Here is a 17773-nt window from a genome sequence, read left to right on the forward strand (position 1 = left end):
TCCCCCGGCCCGGCCCCCCACACCACAGGCACGTGCACGCCTTCCGTCTTCGCGATTCGCCGTCTTCGCCACGCGCGCGTGCACGCCGGCGCGCCGCCACTGCGTACATGCGTACGAGTACATGTACTGGCCCGCCACGCGCCGGCGCCAGGCCCGGCCGCCCAGCATGCATGCAGCACAGAGCACAGCTAGCCATGGCCAGCGCTGCAGCATGTCGCTGACGCTGGCCATACCATGCAGGGTTGCTCGCACGTCTCTGCATACATGCATGCGACGTAACCAAAAAAAGAAGCTGACTCGTCGAACATGTCATTCCTGAAAATGATTCTCTCGATCTCAAACCATCATCGATGCATCTTCAAGTCAAGGCAATAATCCCGTTCATTTTGAAGTACGAGTATCGGTGAACTGTTCTTGCTGTTGGTTTCGTCAGGCAAGATGCAAAACCCAGATGAGGACACAGAATGGAATGATGTTCTTCGTGCGAAGGGCATCTTGCCTCCTAAGAAGGAAGCGGAGGTAACCGAGGATCAGTTGACTGAGCTCCTGGAGGCGACAATAAAACAGAAAACCGGAGAGAAGGCTTTGGAGGACATGACATTGGATGAGCTAGATGAGTTGGAGGATGATGAAGACGAACGGGTGCTATTGGACTACAGGTACTTACCATCCTTGAGCTTGTTGCTTGCCTGGCTCTGTATGCGATCAATTGAACACGATTACGTGCAGCTCTACATGAACGTGAAGTGGTGAAATTGGTAAAGAAATATGCCTGGCGGTTGAGTCCAACCTGCTTCACATGCATTATAGAAACTGGTGATTATATGTAGCTGTGTGAACACGTACTCTTGCAAAGAAAAAAACTTCCCAGTGCACTGTCTGTCAGCTCATCACCAAGAACAGCTGTTGGATGTAACAGACATACATTATTGTAGTCGTAACTCACAGTCACACACACACACAAGGCAGCAGGGAGTAATGTAGATGGCATGCTACAAAGGGATGGTGCTCCTGAGTACAGGCACATGTTGCTGGTAAGGCCTTGGTACATGATCTGTATGATCATCCAACCGATTGGGAACACTCTTTGCGTCAATTTATAGACTTCGTTCGCTCATCTAGATAAGGGGTCAACCAGCCTGTGATGACCAGATATGTGTTGAACGTAATGGCGGTGGTGAGGCTACGTGACTCCCTGATCGGGTATGGAGCTGCACATGCACATACTGACTTCAACAAAGACCCACGGTGGTGGAATGGCACAGCAGTACTGGGGATGCATGTGCATTGCCGTAGGTGCGTACATACGCGGTTGGGTGTTCATTCTGTGGTATACATGCACATTTGACCAATTTCACCTCGTTATCAATGGCAGACAATCGCTTTTCCAGCTGCATCACTTTGGATAGAACTAATGACAGGCTAGATCTTTGTCGGAAAAAAAGGTTTTCATATGATTCCTTCAGGGCCCATTTCTTAGTGGAAATAGCAGTAAACACAATAGGGTCCTGCACATCCAACACCCAACCGGGTCTACGAGATACCACGGGATTCCGTGCATCTGTACAACGTGCATACGGCTTATTTGCAAATGCACCCACAGACTTTCTCTTTATAGCAACAATAGCGGATCTGATTCTGAATGAAACAGATCAAGACACACACACACACAATACAATACAATAATGCCCATCCGGAGATGATGGCAGGTCCTGAAAGGACCGACAGTGTTTCAGTCACGCGGAACAGAACTTCGAGTGGCGAGTGAGGTCCTGGCGACGGTGAAAATCTCGGCCGCAGTGGCACCTGAAATCCCGAGACACAGGTTTAGGCGGCTGGATGGTGTTGCAGGCCAGTCTCCACGCACGGCGGTCCTCGCCTAGGCTGTACCAGTCATTGATGTGGCGTTCCTCTAGGTCAATCACGATGTTGTCACGCCAACGCTTGCGTGGTCCGTGGCGAGGGCGCGTCTTCTGGAGCTCACCAAACAATACGCACTTTGGTATTCTGTCGTCTGACATGCGTCCGACATGCCCCAACCAGCGAAGACGGCGCATCCTCAGCATCTCCACCACTGATCGCAAACGAGCCCGCTCCAAGATGACGGCATTGGAGAGATGCTCATTCCATTGTTCGGACTTGCTGACGTCCAGGATAAACCAAGCACAGCGATTGTGGAACACTGACAGACGGCGGGTGTCGGTTACACACACACACACACACACACACTATGCTCTTTGCTGACCATAGTTGGCTGAATTCGTACTCTGTTCATACCGTATATTCTCTATTATAAGCACCGTGCTTATATTTTTTCAACACCCCTCTACCCCGTGCTTATATTGGAGACCGTGCTTATATTTTTTCAACCAATGCATCCATACAGGGCAAGAAGAAATACATGCTAGATATCATGCATGCCGCGTTGATTTCCACCAAGACCGTGCTAATAATAGAGACCGTGCTTATAATGTTTCGAAAGGTGCTCACAGTGTGCTAGTATTAGAGACTGTGCTAGTAATGGAGACCTGCGCTTATAATAGAGAATATACGGTATACCGGATATGGTCATGCTTTCTATACAACATGTCATATACTAGACGTGTGACAGTATTGTACCAGGATTCGCGTGACCATAGTAGCCATATTTGAAGCAGCTCCCATGCATATTCATGTATGTGTTGGAGATACAGTGCAATACCATTCTGAATTTTAATGCCGTTGTGTGTGTGTGTGGGTTTTTTTTGTCGTGTTTTGTTCGTTTTAGACAGAAACGGCTGGCGGAGATGCGGTTATTGTCACAGCAAGCCCGGTTTGGATCTGTATCGGAAATCACAGCGCATGAGTATGTACAGGAAGTGAACAAGGCTGGAAAAGGTGTCTATGTTGTCCTGCATCTGTACAAGCAGGGGTGAGGATTTTTGTTGTATGTGTGTGTGTGTGTGTGTGTGTGAGTGTGTGTGTTCGGTGCTAGTTCCGTTGGTGGGTACACTTATGCTAGATAGTGTTGGGCCTGCTACCAACAAGCTCCGCTGCTGGCAGGCGTATTGTTGTAACTGCTAGTGACTGCTACCTCTGTTGGCTTCAGGGTTCATATACCTTCTATTTGAAGTAACCATGGACTGCTTCTGGCTAGATGAAGTCTTGTGTAATCAATGGTGCTAGTGAAGCTTATATCAGATCCACTCTGATTCAGCCACCCACACTAGTAGCAAGTATTACCTTCACTGGGGGCAGGGGTAACTGCAATTGGATCCCGGGACGGATACCCTGATGCCGTCAATCATTTTTCTGCACCTTGTCCTCACCCACTTTAATACTGAGGTGTAGTGAGCCCATAAGTGGGATCATTTCCAAATCCACCCAGAGTCGGGGGATTTCAGGGGAGTCGGCCGTTGGGCGGTTCAATAGCCAATTGAGTTATCTTTCTAAGAATCCTTTTGAGGCTCTCTCCCCTCTCCCAGGAAGCCCCACGTGACCAGTTTTGGCAGTGAGCAAGTGCAAATGTTTGTGTGTGTGTGTGTGTGTGTATGTGTGCGATTTTTGTATGTGATTTTTTTTATTTAAACACAGATTTTACTTGAATGAATGTATTCAAGAAACATACTAAGTGTGCTCATTTCTCTTTTTGTTGTTGTTTGCTTTGTCTGGCCAGACTGCCCCTATGTGCCTTGATAAACAAACACATCACAGAGCTAGCAGGCAAATTTCCAGCAACCAAGTTTATCCGCAGCATATCGACTACGTGCATTCCGAATTATCCCGATCACAACCTGCCCACGATCTTTGTTTACTTTGAGGGCGACATGAAGGGCCAAATGGCTGGTCCAATCGTCTTCGGTGGCATGAACTTGACAAGAGATGGTGGGTTCCTCTAACACTTTAAATTATTACACACCTGTGTGTACATGCACTTTTATTTTTCCTGTTCGTTGTTACTGTTGTTGTTGTTGTTGTTGTTGTTGTTGTTGTTTGAAATCTTTTATTCTCACGATGGCACCATCGCCAATAAGAGATTGTTGTTGTTGTTGTTGTTGTTGTTGTTGTGTGTGTGTGTGTGTGTGTGTGTGTGTGTGTGTGTGTGTGTGTGTGTGTGTGTGTGTGTTCATGTGTTCATGTGTTAGTGTCGATGTGTTCTGACATGATTGATATCTCACGTGTATTGTCTCCTGAAATATCCTATGAACGCCTGATCACATCACTTACAGTTCAATTGACAATGATCCAGTGGGAAAGAGAATGGTTTATCTGTCTCTACTCGACTTTTATGCCGAAGCTATCGTAGTGTATTGAAATGATTTACTAGTATTGTTTTATTTTTAGACTAGGGACAATTCTGCTGCATGATCCTGATGATTGTGTGCGTTGTGATTTGTCCTTGTCATATCCAGAGCTGGAATGGAAGCTGAATGGATATGGAGCAGTGAAGACTACACTGGAAGAAAATCCACTGAAGAAACGGCAAATCCACGACGTGATGGAGGCGTCCCTACGGAGAGGTGCTGACTCAGACTCGGACTAGTGGCATCTTAATCTTTTTTAACAACTTCTTCTATTTTATTTTATTTTATAGGGCTTTTGATTTTATTAGCTTACTCCGGAGAAACCCACTCTCTCTCTCTCTCTCTCTCTCTCTCATCCAGCCTGCGTTTGCTTGGAATGTGTTGTCCGAACGCTCGCCACTTGAAACTGGTTCAGTGACGCAAGGGGCCGAGACCGCACCATAGTCTGTCAGATGGTCCCTGCACTCGCCCATTTGTGTAGGGAAAGCAAAAGAACAATCTGGGACTTCGAGCTGTCACACATAGCGCAATTTTGAGCGTTCTCGTGGTGTTTACCCTCTCGTCCTGACTGCGTGGCTAGGCCACAAAGCACCCTGATGTGAGCACCCAACTTACTTGCCATGAGCATACGTACTGCACAGTGCCTGCCGTCCATACAGTGAAATCAGCTATCCACATGACTACCTCCCCCCCCCCGGCTGTGGCCTGTTGCAACGTTGGGATAATTTGTGTTCTTGATACGGGTAGAGTAGAGCCGTCCGCTATGCTGTGCATTTCTGCTTTATTCATGGTGTTTCACAAATGCAGTACATGTAAACGTATGAGCTAGGACTTTCACTAAGACAGCAAGAGTACTTGTGCAGCTATATGTAGGGAGTCGTACCCCCACGTCCAACCAGTGCGATTCCCTGATATCCGGGGAAAGTCACTTCAAAGGAGTAAATCTATTTTTTGTAGTCTAGTGCCGTAGTGGTGATTTTCTTCTTTCCGTCTTGGTCTGGCCTGGGCCGGTATATTATTATCAAGAGCCCATACAGCAAAGGGGTTATGGACTCTTGATAATAATAATAATTATAATTATTATTATTATCGTCACGATCGTACGAGTAGATCTACTAGTACTATCAAGAGTACATTTATGGACTCTTGGTACTATCTACATGTACAATGACTTCCCGTCAAGAGTACATAACCCCCCGGTCCGGAGGGTTATGTACTCTTGCTTGCCATCAGGGAGTTGTAGACAACTCCCGATCCCGAGGACCTCCGATCCCTGCTTGCATAGTGCATACCCGGGAATCGCGCGAACCCGATTTCCGGGCCCTGGTACAAACCAGTCTATGGAGGTATATTATGTATCAGATTGCGACGACCAGGAGCTAGGAGGCCCAAAGTAGTGGCTGCAAATGACCGATATCCGTCACTTGCAGCTCTGCATCAGAGACCTGTAGCTGGCCTGAAGAGTTGTAAAATTACTCCTTCGTAGCCGGGCGAGTCAGAGCGAGGGCGATTCACGGCTTGGTCAAAAAACTGTCGGCCTGGAACGTAAACGTCGATCTGCCGACACAGTTCACCTGGTTCACACGCCTGACCTGGCATGCTGCCTTGCGTGAAAGGAACATTTTTCCGAAAGCAAGCTTCTTCTCCAAAATTCGAAATTTCCTTCCAAAAATGCCGCCGTCCTTGACCTCGAAGCTGAATGTTGTTAGGATAGAAAATTAGCGAAGATGTAGCCGACCCATTCTGGCAAGCCGTGTGCCCTCTGGATATGCAGTTGTTCGCCATGGTCAACAATCTTCTTCTCCTTCGTTCGTACTTTCACTTTCCTGACCACGAATACAAGCGGTACCCATGCTCAGGTTAGTGTTTATTTGTCTGTCTATGCACATACATGTACATGTATTACAATGTACTGTTCGTGCTGCAGGCACTGGCCGATCATGGAAATAGAGGAAGCAGCCAGCTTTCTTTGAATTCTCGTGCTTTCAACAAAAATATGTACACACTTTCCTTGGCTGCTTTTTCCCACCGCCACCATGCATGCACTGCTTTTCAAATTCGTGTTTGCTTTGGCAGTGGTTTCATGGGTATCCTTCAGCCTTCCCTGGCATTCAAAATTCAGAATAGTTTCCACCCAGGTGCGAGTACCTCTGTTCTGCTTAGCACATTGTAGTAAAATTATTTGCAACTGTCCACCACTGCACTCTTGGCTCACATTCACCACACCATAGCGAGGAAGTTTGTTCTTGGATAGATGTCTGGAGGATGTAGAGCATCTATCCAAGAACGAACTTCCTCGCTATGGTGTGGTAAATGTGGGCCAAGAGCGCAGTGAGGAGAGGTGAACAGTTTCAAATTATTTAGCCACATCCGATCCTTTCTCCGATAATTATGGACATGTTTTACTATACCGGTATATTGAATGGCCACTCATGCTTCTATTGAGAGGTAACACCACTCAGGAAACTGAGGAAAGCCAACCGGTGTTGCACAGGATTTGAGGTTGGGAAGAAAAGATGTTCCGATAAAAGAACTGCGAGTACATGGGAAACGTATTATGGAAAGGGCAGTCTGAGTCGAACTAGGATCTCCTGTTCCAGACTGTACCGAAAGCGTGAATATGAATACCGTAAAGTCGCGGATAAAAGCCGGGTTTGCATACAAGCACATCGCAGATAGAAGCCTGAAAATCAAACGGGTTAAATGCATATAAGCCTGTCGCGCGTAGAAGCCTGGCTTCTATGCAAGCGCGGATCGGGTGGGTCAAGAGTGCATGCGCTATGTACGGTGCATAGTAAAACTGCCGCCATACTGGTAGTCAGTGGTAGATCTACGCTTGTCGCGCGTAGAAGCCTGGAATACAAGTCTAGCAAAAATATCAGTGGTGCATATAAGCATGGTTTGCATACAAGCCTGGTTTGCATTAAAGCCTGATGCAGAAAGCGGCTCATGTGCTTATAAGCCCGGCTTTTATCCGCGACTTTATGGTACAGGAGAATGCCGATAATCTGAACAATCACTTATTCGAAATGCCAGTTTCCATTGAATTGAAGGGACGAAAATGAGCTTCTGCTCATTTTCCCCGACCCCAAGCACCATTCAAGCGGTGCACAAGATAGTTTGCAACAGGTTGGAGCAACAATGTATCACCGTGGTGTCATATTGAGGAGCTAGAGTGTGTCTAGTTCCTGTGAAGAGAATGTGAGAAATGATGGAAACGTGAAGGAATGTGCAAGTCTTAGATGGATGTGTGACTGCTCCCTTATCAGAATTTTTCCCCATCCGAACCCCCTGGAGAAAGCGTGCGCCCGAGGGGTGCGGATAATCTACACTCTGCTGTAACAGTTATGTACAATGAGTGCCGATGCACATTGGACAACGTTGCAAATGTAGAATTGTAGGTGGACTGTGGTTCACATTAGACGATCGGAGTACCCCCACCAAACGAAGAGAGCTCAACATCACAAGGTAGAGCTTGCATGTACAATCGAAAAAGAGTACATATACCATTAGCTGATGCTGTTAGTGTGCGTTACGAAGTCTGAAGAAAATGTTGAACGATCTCGGCTGGGATGACGGCTACACCTTAGCTCAGTAATTAGAGCATCGCTGGCCTCAAGCAAAGGTCCCTGGTTCGAATCCTGGTGATAACAGTCAATTTTTTCTTCAGACCTTTCCCGTTTGTGCCTTTCCCTCTAACCAGTGAATATTACTGTTAGCTTCGTACTTTGAGTGATTATCACTTACAGTTACATATACTTGATAATTTCTTAGCGCATGAAAATCGGAGTCAGTACCACAATATTCCTCCCTCACTATAATGAGTCTAGATACTTTGAATGTGGAACAGGGTCCAGGACAGGATCGTCTGCTCTATCCAAATTATGGCCTGGTTGCAATTTGTCTATTTACCAGCAGGTACATCGTGCCAGGGAGTCATAGCACCTACACTGTAGGGAGACTACACAATACTTTATAGAATTTTGGGTCAGGATTTGGAGGTTCTCCGTGATCTGTGCAATCACGGCCTTGACCTACTGACCCTGAGAACGGCCCAGATTAGCAATGCCATGTACGAGCGTGTATAGATCTGCCCAATGGTGCCCCAGGGGTGGCTGAAACAAGAACCCCTGGGTCGAACCCCATGTCATTTAGCTTTACAGTCGCCTGTGCCATCTACCTAGATGCTACAACTCCCTGCGTTGCACCCAGTAAATGCAGCACATCAAGTATACAGCCATGTAGTGTTGGTTGTCACCTGTTCTGATCGTGTGATATCACAAACAATCTTCTACGGTCCATTCATTCGAACCTGGCACGTTAGGGGCCATCCATAATTATCTATCTTTAACAAGAAACGAGAAAAAAAATCGTTCATGGGCGGGTGGGTCAAGAAGGGTTTCGTAATGAAAAATATTGATAGCTGAAACACTAGTCCATTCCAGCTATTTTTCGTTGAGGGGTGAGTAGGTGGGGGTGGGGGACGGTCACAAGTTACTCATCACTAAACTTTTCATTTCGTGAAAATTATCGATAATGCCGGGTCCATAATTGTCGATCTTTTACACGAAGAGAAAAAGTTTCGTTGGTGGGTGGGTCAAGGGGAGTTTCATTTCGAAAAAATACTGATATTACAGACATCAATCGGGGGGGGGGGGGGGGGTGGGGGGTGGAGGAGGGTCCTTCTTTCATTTCGTGAAAATTATCGATAAAGCTGGATAGCTTTAGTCTATGCAATAAAATAGTTGTTTTCTTCACACAGACCGTAAAGTTTAAACAATATCCGGCCAGGTTTGTACCGAACATTTTTTCGAAAGGTAATTTCTCAAATGTTGCCTTGAGTACGTTCTCAGCAACATAGCGGGCCAGTTTCAAATAATTGGACTGCAAACTTGCATCGCTGGTTGTTCCAGCTCCATCACAGGTCGTATCACGGGAAATTGAGTCCAGCTCCACTTCAAGGTTGGGTGACACGTGATGGGCATCACTTCCTGCATGCTGGTGCATGTGACTCAAGAGCTCTGGCTGGCAAGTAGTTTTAGACTGCAGGTGCAATACAAGATTTTTCTGCGATGTGCTATGCATTGTGCATTGCATTTCTCGAGAGACACTTCACGCTATGTGAAAAAAAAGAATTTCGCTCAATGTGGTATTGTGCATCGTGCAGTGCAACTTTCCCACAAAACTGGACTCAAAGCACCTTATAGCTGTGGTTCACAGCAAAGATTTTCCTATTTGCGACTCTTGGTTTAATGGGTGCAGTAGCATGCATGTGCCTGGTGATATTGTTGCAATGGATCATAGTGAGGGCGTAGCAGTACTTGTGCACTGATAGTTGGTCATGGCATGAGTACATAACCAAGAGTGGGCAACTCGATGATCCCTCTGCCCACGGCAGAAAGTTTCATCACTTCGGCTTTTGTAGGCCATTGGGCTCACTAATACCATCATGCATAGCCAGAGATCAAAACTTGTACATCACAGCTACGGTAGTTGAAGCAGAACAATGAACTGTGGATCCATGCCTACTGAACCTGATGAAACACTCTATCTACATGGCACATGTAGAAATATATGCGCGCTTGCTCATAATCATTGGATTTCGAAGCCGATCGTACCTTATGTTAGTAGTTGCACATTCTTAGCAGTTATGTAGTTTGATAATAACGTTACGATAGATTATCAATACTGGTGGAAACGTTATGCTGGTTGCATATTTTGTACCCGGTGTGCCATGACCAGGCATGCTAATTCATCGGATATTATCAAGTTTGCCTGCCTGCTGGGTGTTGTATCTTAGCTTCACTGTACTACAAATACGATAGGCATAGTTTTCCTAAATTGCTTCTTTATAACATTCAGTTTGTTTTGCTGCAATCTTTTCACGTGTCTTGCAGGATTGTAGCCAAGGGTGAATACCATTATGATGAGCGAAGGTCTCTGAGAACTCATGTCTGAAGGCTGGTCATGTTGGCCCAACGATGACTTTCATTGCCTGTTTCCGCCACCTTCATACTGGAATGAACTGGAACATGTTCCCTCTCTGTTTCTCATGTGGAAGGACGGAACAGATTGTTTGTCTGTCTCTGTGGATCACCGAAGGCTGAACAGTACAGTTGGAAGAATATTGGATCTCACGAAGTGACTGAATCTGAAGCGGCTGACATGCATCTGCACAGCGCTTTCTTTCTGAGATTTGCTTCAAGGCAGGTTATTGTGTACGATTTTGTCCACAGTATTCCTATATTAGCCAAACGTATTTCTCTGATAGTATTGTGACTACACACGCACAATGATCTCTCCGTCATCAGTCTTTCGAAATGATGTGGCTCGCTGATGACAGCATGCATAGCCATAGATCAAATGAGCAGCTAAGGTAGTTGAAGCAGAAGAATGGATCAATGCATCCTGAACCTGGTGTACTGCCTATATGCACTCTCAGTAGTATTTGTAACGTGTTAACTATGAAGTATCAACATTGCTTCTCTTCTATGTGGGTGGTGTGAGTGATGTCAGATGGTCTGTACTGCCATGGCCGATGGTGTTCACGGGAAGATGTTGGGTTGGGCCATTGTGCCCTCTTGCAATATGCTGTTGCAGCCTGAAGGCAATGAAAAAGTTCGAATGCTGATCTGCTTTCAAGCGTAGAATGTTACATTATGTGCATTACATATTTGCATAATTATGTTTTGTACTGGAGTGTGAATGTGCGGCAAGGGCATGCACATGTAAGTATATCGCACTGCAAACAGCCTAAGAGTTCACGTGGTATGTGATAAGTACACTTTTGGAAAGTGCGTGCACAGTCGAATCATGTAATGTTAAAACAGCCTTCGTGCTCCTCCCTGAATGGCTGCACAAGTAGAAATCTCCGTCTTCCTTTGCTTCTTTTTGCTTGAGCTGGCATGGTGGTCGTAGAGTTGGAAATTGTTAAGTATGATAACAATCGTTGTTTGGTCTGGAGACAAGAATGCATTTGGATATTTGTCCCAGGACTGCATGGCTTCCCAAACTGCATGTTGAATGCCATAGATGATTATTGTTCGGTTCAAGAAAGGACTCGTGGGTCTGTCTGGCTATTGTGAGCTCTCGCTAGTCCATTTCCATAGCACTTGCTCTGGATTCACTCGCTGGAATATTCTCCAGTATAGAACAAGAAGTTTAGAAAACCTACTGGTGATATTAGTATGTTATACTAGTTTCTCCGCACTGTACCGCAGCTTTTGTTATCACACACATGCGGGTTATATACAGTAGGTTATCTACAATCCAGCATGATGTTCTTCCAAGAACGCCCCCGACCTAGGCCCTCGGAACGACGTTCTTGGGTGTGCAACATCACTTATAGTTCTAAATCTTAGAATTAAGCGCAGGATTTTAGTGATCACGGTTCCAAATGCATGTCATTGCACTCCGCCTTTGGGACTTATTAAACATGTCATTGCACTCCACCTTTGGGATTAATTTTAAGAGCTGCATGCATGCCAAAGCTTGTCATAAAAGAAGAGCAGACTTAAATAGGCATCTTGTACGCATGATTTCTAACATGTAACATCCCTGCCGAAGAGCGTTCTTCCATACTACAGTAGAGTCGAGTGTCCAAGAACGTTGTGTCCAAGAGGTTAGCCTTGGGTGTTTGTATTTTTCAGCCATCCGGCTGCGCTCTTGTAGCATGTTCTTAGAAACAATCATGTTAGGATCATATTATTATGTATCCCGAAAGCTGCTGGAAAACCAACACCGCCATTCTTTTAAACTTAAAAGGCGGTGGCGTTCTTAGCATTTCAGGCTGGACATTCTTGGGCAACACGTTCTTTGGCGCCCGACTCTACTGTAGTACTGTACATGAAATACAGCTACCACAACTGTAGTAATATAGAATGCCGATTATCCGAATGATTGATTGTCCGAACTGCTCAGGCTGCATGGCAGCAGGCTGTTATCAACATGCATCCCATGATAATTTCGAGGAGCTGGAGTGTGTGCCAAAAAGAATGAGAAATGAAAGTATGCATGAGGAAATGAGTATGTTTTAGATGAGTGTTTTCCCACGCCCTTATCCGAACATACATGCACTCGATCGCCATAACCCCTGGCACACAGCACACAGCTTCAGAACCTGAGAGAGTATGATATGGGTATGTCACAAGTACTCCCAGGTCCCGAAGCTTTCGTCTCAACAAAGGATCATAATCGACGACTTGTAATGAACTACATTTTGGTGGTATTATACTGTACTTGTTTACATTCAATTTAGGAATGAGTTTAAAGCATGAGAACTATCCACAGCAGACATTCTCACTGTTCGGAGTTGCCAAAAACGTGGTGCATGTACAAATCAGGGATGGGTACAATATCAACATCTGAGGTGAGTCTATCAGGAAAGTGAATGTCGTCCACTCTATAAAATGGGGCCCCTCAAGAAAGATGCGAGTTTGCAGGCATGGACGTTTCCAGCCAGGTGACTGTATATACAGTGATCTAAGTTATGCAAAGCTTGACATGAATGATTGGCTGGACACGTCAAAGAGAAGGAAGAGAGAAGCAGACCAACCTTACACCAGCTGAGTGTAGTGGCCCAAAACAACAAACTAATTCTGTGTGGCCTTAGAGGAGCTGGGCAAGATGTGTACAGTGAATTAAACAATACAGTAAACGTGGGAGAAGAAGTGACAAGACTGAGTATGATACACTGTGCCAGCACAGTGCACATACTAGTGCAACTGTTGGTGTAGTTGCAGTTGGCCCACACAAGCAGGTCACTCGATTGTAGATACACAGAGCGCATTCTACATCATACAAAACATGTTGAGCTAGGCAGCAGTGGCTGGCATTTACCGACATACACCAATGCCAATGCGTGGCTTGAGCAAATATTACAAGCCTCGGAACACCCATACGCCATTTTAGAGACAGAACAAGGCGATGAGTAAGCACCAAACGATTATATGAATAGCGGCCAGGCAATAATTCAGGCCACTGCTGCTAATCAAGGACTAGTTACTAGTACTAGTATGTTGTCAGTGTACCCTGAAACGATGCAATCACAGCGAACGTGATACATGCACATCATGTTGCCTGGTTCTTGGTTAAAAGTTGTATCCTCAATGCTTGAGGTTTGTGGGGTCCCTCCAGCTTCTCAGAGTCCTGCACAAAAAAAGATAAAAGCAAGTGCAGGTAGAATAACAGTAAGCTCACATAAAACCTCTTCGTCTTGCTAACAAATTTCGTGATTAAATCCACAGCATGGGAACGAGGCTACAGGAAAAAAAAGTTCAACCATAATAATGCAAAAAGGCAACTTTAGCTAATCATATTTTTGGCAGCAACACTATACTGTTTGTATAGGAGAGTTGGCTTGGTGCATTCATGGCAAATGCACTCCCTATAGTATTGTATTACTGTACTTCATCATTTTACTTGGGCATTCATTCCCAGTAGCCCTAATGTCTTCTAACAGAGTGCGCAAGGTACTGCATATTCGGCGCATATTTTATTTTCGGCTATTAACGGCCTGTGCATTTTTAATTCGGAAAGTGGTGGACATCACGCAACTAAATTGTAAATAAAAGGAGGTTTGTCAAGTGACAACCGCATACTTTTTCAACATCACTAATAAAAGAATTTTTCGTCCAGCGCATGCGCCAGGAGTGAATAGCAACTGAATAGAGCGGTTGTCATTTGACAACCCCCCTTTTATTTACTAGAGGAAACGCAAAAGGTAACAAGATTACGTAACCCAAGGTGAGAAGGCACTGAACAAACTGTCAACCTACGAATACAACCTCAGTGTAACAACATGCTCTTTCTGCTTACACAAGCAGAAAGAGAAAGAGCACGTTGTTGCACTGAGGTTGTATTCGTAGGTTGACGCTTCGTTCAGTGCCTTCTCCCCTTTTATTTACTGGGCATTTGTAGCCTAAAATTCGTTTTGCAAGGTTCAACGTGACAGTGCATACAGGCATCAGCAGTACAGGCTGAAATTTCAATGTGGCCGAGATGTGTTTTTGCCCTGGGGAGGCTGCAATTTAAAAGCGTCGGAAATTTGCATACTTTACAACACAGTACTGAGCATGCGGTGAGCTGATCACGAAATGAATTGGACGTACTAATAATGCTAAGGGATTCGGGGGCGCATCAAAGGGGTCAGCACCAAGGAATGGGATAGATTTGTGCCCAGTTCGGGTATGTATATTGGGTATAGAACGGAATTTATTGGCTAAGCCTCGGGCGACTCCTACCAGTATTGCCACCAATGGCCCATGGCGGCTGATCTCTGTGATAGAAATGAGACGTGTATGTGAAACCAAAATACGGCTTTTCAAGATGTACTGTAAGACATGTTATTATAACGAGTCGCACATTTAACGATTGTCCAAAATTCATAGGTTAACGAGAAGATATGTTAACAATCTTGCAGTATTCTGCCATATACACACACAGCATATATGAAGCAGTACGGCCTCAATGGATCTATTATAACGAAGAAATGTCATCCGTTAAAACGTTAGATTTGCTTCCTCGTTATATATACATGTCTTACAGTATGTGCATTTTGTGAAGATCTGATCTAAGGGACACCTTGTTGGGTCTTGCCAACATTCAATTATTATGATGTTCATATCTATGCATGAATTATAAGCAAGAATCAATAACCCCAAGAGTATGCAGCTTTGCACATGGAGTCTGCCACAACACGTTGACCAAAGTACATGAACCTAGACACGAGCTAGGGAATCAGCTGAGCTGCTGCGTCATTTATGATCTGCTATAGTTTCCAGTCTCCATGGAGATTTTTCTTGGAGACGTCGAATCTACAGTATTAGGTGTGGAACTATTGTACTAAACCGCAGGAGATAGAATCTATTCAGCTCGGACATTTCACTACGTACGGAAGGAAGTACGCCGATCAAAGCTTGCTACACTCCCGTTTAGTCAACTTAACGGCCCAAATAATGCTTGGGTCATGAACTCATCGCTGTTGGTCTTTCGAGGGTGCCTGACAATGGTTGTTAATGCACAGTACCAGCCGGGCCAAGTGACAAGATCAGAGACATAGATCTTCCTAGTTCAATTGCTGAAACGTGACTTGTGCAAACGTTACGTAGCAAAAGGAACTGTACTATGGCACTACACGCCATTCACAATAATCAAAAATGCCCACTTGACAAAACAGAATTTCATCAACGGAGCCCCGGGATTTTTTCTTCTGTACATAATATCAAGAGTACATAACCCCCCAGAGTGTGCAACGCCTGATCCAGCTCTGTATACAGGTATAGGGTCTTGGTCGAGCGGAATCGGATCTTTGCGTCATAATACCGTACACATCTGAGGGGAACCCGGGGAGTCGCGGGTACTCTTGGATCAAAAACAACGGTGCCCTGCCTCGAGACCGGCCTTGAGCTGGTGTGGAGTGTACGCATGACATCAGAAGATCCGATTCCGCTCGACCAAGACCCTATGCAGAGCTGGATCGGCGTTGCACACTCTGGGGGGTTATGTACTCTTGATAATATGCATTATGGAGTCATAGCATAAATAATAATAAGGGAGACAGCACGGTAGACTTTCAGCCTAAATCATAACGAGGGCCAGCTGGGCAGCTCAAAAGAGAGCTCTATGCACTATTGGCAGAGTGGTATACATGAATAGAGAGTGACCACCCAGTGCGTGAAGCTTTTCGTGTCACCCTAGAAAATTTCAAAAATTAATAATGTGGGTTCAACCCCGGGCTGCCAGTGACAGTTGCCCTTACTGCCTGAGGGGCAAGTGCGATACATACATGCTCGCATATAGCATCGCTTGACTGACCCATGCTGGGGGCCAGTGGGTCAAGTCCGCGATCACGAGTTGCATAAACCACGGATCATGTAGAATCTCCATGGATCCAATCTGTGTACTGTAAAAGCAGACATTTTTGATGGTGTAATAATTCTCCAAAATCGGTGGTTCGGTGGAGGGAAATTTTCGGTAATACCCGCTTTCCAGGTAAGGGTGCTAGCACTACTAAGTAGTACCGAAAAATTTCGGTGCATTTTTTCGGTAAAAATTGTCGGCACCGAAGTTACCGAAAATAAAACACCATTGAAAATTTCCGCTTTTACAGTACATCATTTTGGGTATCATGATCTCGTGTTGTTTCCTTGGGTGCTACGACTCCCTGACATGCATTGATCCATGGCACGGTATGATTTGGGCGATTTCAGCCAATTAGTAGACGTTCTGAGAGGAGTATATTCAACGATACACCCCGCTCAGTTCACATGGGTCGCGCCAAGAGTGAATATTGGAAGGAGTCTTGGGAAAGTGCCCTGGGAGAAGTGGATTGCACCATTCTATACATGTACTGCATTCCCCATAATTTCCTCGTGCTATATCCTCGGGAAAATATTTAACGTATACCCTTCACATACTCATAGAATAATCCAAACGTATCTGCAGTCAACCACGGGTATAACAACCCACAGATAGTGAAACTATCTTCAGACCTAGAAACAATATAGCCGTATATTTTCAACCCCGTGAATGACGCCAACTCCCAAATAGCAACACTTTTCTCATGCCCGATCAAGGGTCGTTCGTTACTGGCAAAGTTAGCTGGACATCTTGTCATGTAGTCATTATTACTTCAAGCAGGGACAATGAAATACACCCCGCCCCCTTTCCTGCAGAGGGAACAGTGCTGTGTCCAGGTCCGCATGCAGCATGGAGGTGCTAGTAAGTCACTGGCATATTTTCTCTTGTGGATCGATGTACAGTGCGTGACAATGCTTCCATAGTGGTGGTGGTGGTGGTGGTGGTGGCGGGAGCATACTGCACTGCAGGGCATTTCCACACTGGCGTACTATTATTTTCTCTTGCAGACGTGCCGTGCACGACAATGCTTCTATAGTGATGGTAGTGTGGTGGTGGTGGTGGTGGTGGTGGTGGTGGTGGTGGTGGTGGTGGTGTGGTGGTGGTCACAGTGGTGGTGGTGGTGGTGGTGGTCACAGTGGTGGTGGTGGTGGTGGTCACAGTGGTGGTGGTGGTGGTGGTGGTGGTGGTGCTGCTGCTGGTAGTGGTGGCGGCGGTGGTAGTTGCGGTGGTGGGAGCATTCTGCACTGCAGGGCATTAAAGCAAGCTCGATTGTGCATGCATGGTGGCGGTGGGAAAGAGGAGCCAAGGAAAGTGTGTACATATTTTTTGTTGAAAGCACGAGAATTCAAAGAAAGCTGGCTGCTTCCTCTATTTCCATGATCGGCCAGTGCCTGCAGCACGAACAGTACATTGTAATACATGTACATGTATGTGCATAGACAGACAAATAAACACTAACCTGAGCATGGGTACCGCTTGTATTCGTGGTCAGGAAAGTGAAAGTACGAACGAAGGAGAAGAAGATTGTTGACCATGGCGAACAACTGCATATCCAGAGGGCACACGGCTTGCCAGAATGGGTCGGCTACATCTTCGCTAATTTTCTATCCTAACAACATTCAGCTTCGAGG

The 17773-nt window shown here is 45.6% G+C and overlaps 1 protein-coding gene and 1 long non-coding RNA gene across 2 annotated transcripts; both read left to right on the forward strand.

The window, feature by feature from the left end:
* Positions 1-343: 343 nt before the first annotated feature.
* LOC135816085 (phosducin-like protein 3) lies at positions 344-5124 on the forward strand. Its single transcript, XM_065329454.1, has 4 exons — positions 344-659; positions 2768-2911; positions 3656-3864; positions 4392-5124. The coding sequence occupies exons 1-4, from the start codon at positions 439-441 to the stop codon at positions 4520-4522; spliced, it is 705 nt and encodes a 234-aa protein (XP_065185526.1). The 5' UTR covers positions 344-438; the 3' UTR covers positions 4523-5124.
* A 616-nt stretch (positions 5125-5740) lies between these two features.
* Positions 5741-10775, forward strand: LOC135813716 (uncharacterized). Its single transcript, XR_010553106.1, has 2 exons — positions 5741-6142; positions 10181-10775. It is a non-coding gene; the product is annotated as an uncharacterized LOC135813716 (long non-coding RNA).
* The last annotated feature ends 6998 nt before the right edge of the window (positions 10776-17773 follow it).

This window comes from Sycon ciliatum, chromosome 4 (genome assembly GCF_964019385.1).
Source record: "Sycon ciliatum chromosome 4, ocSycCili1.1, whole genome shotgun sequence".
Classification (NCBI taxonomy): domain Eukaryota; kingdom Metazoa; phylum Porifera; class Calcarea; order Leucosolenida; family Sycettidae; genus Sycon; species Sycon ciliatum.